Raw genomic sequence first — 8,238 nt, 5'->3', positions numbered from 1 at the left:
TCACAGAGCAGCTCTGGAGGCTTTGACCACTGGCAGCAGCCTCAGAAGACCTTCCTCTGATCTGGAGTATTTCTTCACGTCAAACACATCCAGCTCCTTTTCTGAAGTCAGCAACACAAAGACCAGAGCTGACCACTGTGCAGGTGACAGTTCTTCTTCTGAGAGACTTCCTGAGCTCAGGTAGCTTTGGATCTCCTCCACTAGAGAATGGTCATTCAGTTCATTCAGACAGTGGAACAGATTGATGCACCTCTCTGGAGAGGGATTCTTCCTGATCTTCTCCTTGATGTACTTGACTGTTTCTTCATGGCTCTGTGAGCTGCTTCTTGTCTTTGTCAGTAGACCTCGTAAGTGCTTCTGATTGGACTCCAGTGAGAGGCCCAGAAGGAAGCGGAGGAACAGGTCCAGGTTTCCTGTCTCACTTTTTAAGGCTTTATCCACAGCACTCTTGTAGAAAGTAACTTCAGGCTTGTCTCTGAACAGTGCAAAAAAGTTCCTGGTTGATTGAGGTTTTGCCATTAGATTCTCATTGTTGTTGATGAATGAGAGGAACACATATACAGCAGCCAGAAACTCCTGAATGCTCAGATGCACGAAGCAGTACATCTTGTCCTGGTACAGCCCACGTTCCTCTTTAAAGAGCTGTGTGCACAATCCTGAGTACACTGAGGCTTCATTGACATCAATGCCAGCCTCTTTCAGGTCTTCTTCATAGAAAATCAGATTGCCATTCACAAGCTGTTGAAAAGCCAGTTTTCCCAGTGACAGAATGCTCTCTTTATTCCAGTGTGGACCTGTCTCTTCTTTCCCAAGATACTTTTCATTCTTCTGTTTGGTATGAAACACCACAAGGTGTGAGTACATCTCAGTCAGAGTCTTGGGCATCTCTTCTCTCTTATGTTTCAGCATGTGTTCAAGGACTATTGCAGAAATCCAACAGAAGACTGGAATGTGGCACATGATGTGGAGGCTCCTTGATGTCTTTATGTGTGAGATGATTCTGCTGGCCAGGTCCTCATCACTGAATCTCTTCCTGAAGTACTCCTCCTTCTGTGGGTCATTGAACCCTCGTACCTCTGCCACCTGGTCAACACACCCTGAGGGGATCTTATTGGCTGCTGCAGGTCGGGTAGTTATCCAGAGGAGAGCAGAGGGAAGCAGATTTCCCTTGATGAGATTTGTCAGCAGAACATCCACTGAGGTTGACTTTGTGACGTCACAACAGATCTTGTTCTTCTGGAAGTCTAGAGGCAGTCGGCACTCATCCAGACCATCAAAGATAAACAGAACTTTGTACTTGTCGTAGTTGGAGATTCTTGATTCTTTGGTTTCCTTTGAGAAGTGATTGAGAAGTTCAATCAAAGTGTGTTTTTCCCTGTTCATCAAATTCAGCTCCCGAAAAGGGAATGAAAATACAAATTGGACATCCTGATTTGCTTTTCCTTCAGCCCAGTCCAGAACAAACTTCTGCACAGAGACTGTTTTTCCAATGCCAGCGACTCCCTTTGTCAGCACAGTTCTGATGAGTTTGTCTTGTCCAGTTAAGGGTTTGAAGATGTCGTTACGTTTGACTGCAGTCTCTGGTCTTGCTTGTTTCCTGGTTGTTGTCTCAATCTGTCTCAGCTCATGTTCATTATTGACCTCTCCTGTTCCACCCTCTGTGATGTAGAGCTCTGTGTAGATCTTATTGAGAAGTGTTGGGTTTCCTTGTTTAGCGATCCCCTCAAATACACATTGAAACTTCTTCTTTAGATTAGATTTGAGTTCACGTTGGCAAATCACAGCAAGCTCATCTGAATGAAGAAATAACACAGAGGATATTAATATTACGTCAGTTTTAATGCCTACAGTATTCTAGGACTGTTATAACATTTTAAATGATAATACTTTATTCTCTTAACTGACTGTATAAATGTGTAAATGTTTTCATAATGCATTACAGACTGGTGTGACTGATTATATTATTATGATCTTTCTCTCTCTCTCTCTCTCTCTCTCTCTCTCTCTCTCTCTCTCAACACAACACAACACAACACAACACATCCCTGCTGCTACTTGATGAGGTCACTAGGTGTTGTGTTAAGGCTGCTACAATATCACTGAGTTACACAGCTACTTTAGCTGTACTTTAGCTACAGCTTTTAAATGTTCTAAAACAGCATTCAACATGAGGCAGACAGCTCTTACATTTCTCCAGTGTGTCAGCAAGCTCCTTCTGGTTCATTTTCCTCAGGACGTGCAGTGTGATCTTCAGAGCCCCCTCTCTGGCACTGCTCTCCTGCTTCTCATCTTCAGCGTCCACCACTTCCTTATCCTGCTTCTGACTCTCAAAGCCTTCTGGGAGTTTTGGACTAAGAATCCTCTTGAACATCTTCAGCTCGTTCTTCACAAATGTCATAATATTCTCTTCAAGCAACTGAAATAAATCAAGTAAATAAGTTAAGCAAGAGACTAAATGCTTTCTCATTAACACATGAATGAATGATTGACAGATCAACTTTACTTGATGTAAACAAAAACAAATGTACATAACAGGACCACATACACTGAATATGGAGGCCAGGTCTGTTTGATGACTCTGGGAAGACTGACCACTGAGAATCTCTGACTCTGATCTCTCCTGTTGGTTTCTGTGGACAAAACATGAGATTACATCTCCTCATCCAGGGAGTGCACACACACACACACACACACACACACACACACACACACACACACACACACACACACACACACACACACACACACAGGGAGGGAATGTTGTGTTTGTTTAATATTGTTTCAGGACTATGAAAATGGAAAAAAGGATTAGCCTATGGATTATGAAAACAACAAAAATAAATGGGAAAATGGGAGAGGAGAAATGACTAGAGACAGTGTTGTTTAACTCACTGACCATGACCCATGAGTTCTTCTTACCTTTGTTCACTAGAAAAGTCTCCCTCTCTAAAGTTTAGAGGTTGATTCATAGACCGGTCACTCTTCATGGACACACAGCTGGGTACAGGGGAGGCTGGTCTCTCCTTCTTGATTGGACTTCAACACAACAGAGACAAACATTACGTCTCTCATCTACTCTGAGCTCAGATGGGGAAACATATGAAGAGTTTCATTCTAAAACGCAATTTTCAGAAATGTTGGTAAATTAGCTTATATTCTTTAAAGAAATTATGAAAGAGATTGGTGTGTTTTTTCACTATCTAATCATGGCATGGGGTTGTTCAATGACAGACATGTATTTGTTTAAAATCTATCACTTGATGGTTTCATTTCAGAGACAAATAATGTGTTTCTTTTGTAAAATGCTATATACAGTATCTGCCTCACTCTCAGAGAAATCAGAAGTATTGCTAGGTTTTACACAGTAATAAATGTAACAAATAACCACATTTGTAATAAAGTACTGTACACATGTACAACATTCAATACAGTAATATGAGATCTGTATGTAAAACATTTACATTTTACATTTTAGTCATTTAGCAGATGTTCTTATCCAGGACTGGTTTCCCAAAAGCATCTTAAGGCTAAGTTCATTGTTAGAATCTTCCTAGGAGCATCATAGATGCTTTTTTGCCCTTCCGCATGACTTTATACACAGAAGATCTCTAGTAAACATAGAATCACATGGTCTATCCGTCTCTTTGTGACCGCAGATAAATTCAGAACAAAGTTGAGTACAAATACAAAGTTGCCAATGTCTTTGCAATTGATTCAAACAAGGGACGTATACAAATTTGTTTCAAATGAACACCAAGATGACTGCATTAAAATATAAACAGTAGGCTATAGGCCTATTTCAATCAAATTGAAATACATTTAATGTTCAATCAATTGAGTTCTATTTTTCTACTTGTAGACTACGGTCTGTAATTTGTCTCAATATATTTCATGATGTGTAGCCTAACATGTGTCCAATGATGTGCCAAATCTGTGATTTAGAATTAGCAGCCTCAATATTTGCAGCTGTAGGTGGTAATATCTCTCTAGGAGCTGATCTGTCATCAGTATTGGGAACTAATTATATGGAAAAATTTGAATGGGGAAAACTGATCCGAGTGCAGCGCTCCCCTTCATTCGATCCTATCAGTATCGACACATGCTCCACCGGACGTGCAACCTTGCTACTCATCCAGTTTTTGCTGGTCTGCCTGCGGATCTGAAACTCTGACCTGTTCACCGGACATGCGACCTTGTCCCGAACCTGCTGTTTCGACCCTCTCTCTCTCTCTCTCCCTCTCCTTCTCTCTCTCTACAACACCTGCTGTCTTGACCTCTGAATGCTCGGCTATGAAAAGCCAACTGACATTTACTCCTGAGGTGCTAACGTGTTGCACCCTCAATAACCACAGTGATTATTATTTGACCCTGCTGGTTATCTATGAACATTTGAACATCTTGAAGAACGATCTGGCCTTAATGGCCATATCCTCTTATAATCTCCTCCCAGCACAGCCAGAAGAGGACTGGCCACCCCTCAGAGCCTGGTTCCTCTCTAGGTTTCTTCCTAGGTTCCTGCCTTTCTAGGTAGTTTTTCCTAGCCACCGTGCTTCTACATCTGCATTGCTATCTCTTTGTGGTTTTAGACTGGGTTTCTATATAAGCACTTTGTGACAACTGCTGATGTACAAAATGTCTTCTGGGAATACATATGAAGCAGACCAGGCCAGGGTTTGGGGTTTGAGAAGTCAATGAGAGGTAAAAATCACTTCCTTAGTTGTTCATTTTGAAAATGTTCTGTCTTAAGTAGTTTAACAAACTGACACATTTTCATGTTAGTCAAAAACAACTTTTTATCGAAGGAGTGCCTTTGATTTGACATCCAGCACATGTGCAGTTCGGCACAAGACGACCATTAGACTCAATGACGTATTTCTGCGCATGAGCTTCAAATCAAATCAAATTGTATTTCTCACATGCGCCGAATAAAACAGTGGTACACTTTACCGTGAAATGCTTACTTATGAGCCCTTTCCCAACAATGCTGAGTTAAAAAGTCACAAAAATTCACTAAATAAAAAAAGGAAATAGTAACATAATAAAATAACAATAATGAGGCTATAAGGAGATAAGGAGTACTGAGTCAATGTGCAGGGGTACCAGGTAGTTGAGGTAATAACTAGACTATATACAAGGAGTACCAGTACTGAGTCAATGTGCAGGGTACCAGGTAGTTGAGGTAATAACTAGACTATATACAAGGAGTACCAGTACTGAGTCAATGTGCAGGGGTACCAGGTAGTTGAGGTAATAACTAGACTATATATAAGGAGTACCAGTACTGAGTCAATGTGCAGGGGTACCAGGTAGTTGAGGTAGTAATGAGGCTATATACAAGGAGTACCAGTACTGAGTCAATGTCCAGGGGTACCAGGTAGTTGAGGTAATAACTAGACTATATACAAGGTGTACCAGTACTGAGTCAATGTGCAGGGGTACCAGGTAGTTGAGGTAATAACTAGACTATATATAAGGAGTACCAGTACTGAGTCAATGTGCAGGGTACCAGGTAGTTGAGGTAATAACTAGATTATATACAAGGAGTACCAGTACTGAGTCAATGTGCAGGGGTACCAGGTAGTTGAGGTAATAACTAGACTATATACAAGGTGTACCAGTACTGAGTCAATGTGCAGGGGTACCAGGTAGTTGAGGTAATAACTAGACTATATATGAGGAGTACCAGTACTGAGTCAATGTGAAGGGTACCAGGTAGTTGAGGTAATAACTAGACTATATACAAGGAGTACCAGTACTGAGTCAATGTGCAGGGTACCAGGTAGTTGAGGTAATAACTAGACTATATACAAGGAGTACCAGTACTGAGTCAATGTGCAGGGGTACCAGGAAGTTGAGGTAATAACTAGACTATATACAAGGAGTACCAGTACTGAGTCAATGTGCAGGGGTACCAGGTAGTTGAGGTAATAACTAGACTATATACAAGGAGTACCAGTACTGAGTCAATGTGCAGGGGTACCAGGTAGTTGAGGTAATAACTAGACTATATACAAGGAGTACCAGTACTGAGTCAATGTGCAGGGGTACCAGGTAGTTGATGTAATAACTAGACTATATACAAGGAGTACCAGTACTGAGTCAATGTGCAGGGTACCAGGTAGTTGAGGTAATAACTAGACTATATACAAGGAGTACCAGTACTGAGTCAATATGCAGGGGTACCAGATAGTTGAGGTAATAACTAGACTATATACAAGGAGTACCAGTACTGAGTCAATGTGCAGGGGTACCAGGTAGTTGAGGTAATAACTAGACTATATACAAGGAGTACCAGTACTGAGTCAATGTGCAGGGGTACCAGGTAGTTGAGGTAATAACTAGACTATATACAAGGAGTACCAGTACTGAATCAATGTCCAGGGGTACCAGGTAGTTGAGGTAATAACTAGACTATATACAAGGAGTACCAGTACTGAGTCAATGTGCAGGGGTACAAGGTAGTTGAGGTAATAACTAGACTATATACAAGGAGTACCAGTACTGAGTCAATGTGCAGGGGTACCAGGTAGTTGATGTAATAACTAGACTAAATACAAGGAGTACCAGTATTGAGTCAATGTGCAGGGTACCAGGTAGTTGAGGTAATAACTAGACTATATACAAGGAGTACCAGTACTGAGTCAATGTGCAGGGGTACCAGGAAGTTGAGGTAATAACTAGACTATATACAAGGAGTACCAGTACTGAGTCAATGTGCAGGGGTACCAGGTAGTTGAGGTAATAACTAGACTATATACAAGGAGTACCAGTACTGAGTCAATGTGCAGGGTACCAGGTAGTTGAGGTAATAACTAGACTATATACCAGGAGTACCAGTACTGAGTCAATGTGCAGGGTACCAGGTAGTTGAGGTAATAACTAGACTATATACAAGGAGTACCAGTACTGTGTCAATGTGCAGGGGTACCAGGAAGTTGAGGTAATAACTAGACTATATCCAAGGAGTACCAGTACTGAGTCAATGTGCAGGGTACCAGGTAGTTGATGTAATAACTAGACTATATACAAGGAGTACCAGTACCGAGTCAATGTCCAGGGGTACCAGGTAGTTGAGGTAATAACTAGAATATATACAAGGAGTACCAGTACTGAATCAATGTGCAGGGTACCAGGTAGTTGAGGTAATAACTAGACTATATACAAGGAGTACCAGTACTGAGTCAATGTGCAGGGGTACCAGGTAGTTGATGTAATAACTAGACTATATACAAGGAGTACCAGTACTGAGTCAATGTGCAGGGGTACCAGGTAGTTGATGTAATAACTAGACTATATACAAGGAGTACCAGTACTGAGTCAATGTGCAGGGTACCAGGTAGTTGAGGTAATAACTAGACTATATATAAGGAGTACCAGTACTGAGTCAATGTGCAGGGTACCAGGTAGTTGAGGTAATAACTAGACTATATACAAGGAGTACCAGTACTGAGTCAATGTGCAGGGTACCAGGTAGTTGAGGTAATAACTAGACTATATACAAGGAGTACCAGTACTGAGTCAATGTGCAGGGGTACCAGGTAGTTGAGGTAATAACTAGACTATATACAAGGAGTACCAGTACTGAGTCAATGTCCAGGGGTACCAGGTAGTTGAGGTAATAACTAGACTATATACAAGGAGTACCAGTACTGAGTCAATGTGCAGGGGTACAAGGTAGTTGAGGTAATAACTAGACTATATACAAGGAGTACCAGTACTGAGTCAATGTGCAGGGGTACCAGGTAGTTGATGTAATAACTAGACTATATACAAGGAGTACCAGTATTGAGTCAATGTGCAGGGTACCAGGTAGTTGAGGTAATAACTAGACTATATACAAGTAGTACCAGTACTGAGTCAATGTGCAGGGGTACCAGGAAGTTGAGGTAATAACTAGACTATATGCAAGGAGTACCAGTACTGAGTCAATGTGCAGGGGTACCAGGAAGTTGAGGTAATAACTAGACTATATACAAGGAGTACCAGTACTGAGTCAATGTGCAGGGGTACCAGGTAGTTGAGGTAATAACTAGACTATATACAAGGAGTACCAGTACTGAGTCAATGTGCAGGGTACCAGGTAGTTGAGGTAATAACTAGACTATATACCAGGAGTACCAGTACTGAGTCAATGTGCAGGGGTACCAGGTAGTTGAGGTAATAACTAGACTATATACAAGGAGTACCAGTACTGAGTCAATGTGCAGGGGTACCAGGTAGTTGATGTAATAACTAGAC

The 8,238-nt window shown here is 41.4% G+C and overlaps 1 protein-coding gene across 1 annotated transcript; it reads right to left on the bottom strand.

Moving 5' to 3' along the window:
* On the bottom strand, positions 1-2,398 carry LOC311115657 (NLR family CARD domain-containing protein 3-like; the record flags this gene model as incomplete). The annotated part of the gene is made up of 3 exons (XM_084190816.1): positions 1-1,571; positions 1,656-1,793; positions 2,188-2,398. The coding sequence occupies 3 exons, from the start codon at positions 2,396-2,398 to the stop codon at positions 1-3; spliced, it is 1,920 nt and encodes a 639-aa protein (XP_084046942.1).
* Positions 2,399-8,238: the final 5,840 nt, after the last annotated feature.

The sequence above is a fragment of the Coregonus lavaretus genome (assembly GCF_964263955.1).
Source record: "Coregonus lavaretus genome assembly, contig: HAP1_SCAFFOLD_554, whole genome shotgun sequence".
Lineage (NCBI taxonomy): Eukaryota > Metazoa > Chordata > Actinopteri > Salmoniformes > Salmonidae > Coregonus > Coregonus lavaretus.
Note: the sequence above shows the minus strand (reverse complement) of the source record. Positions and strands in the feature narration are given on the sequence as shown.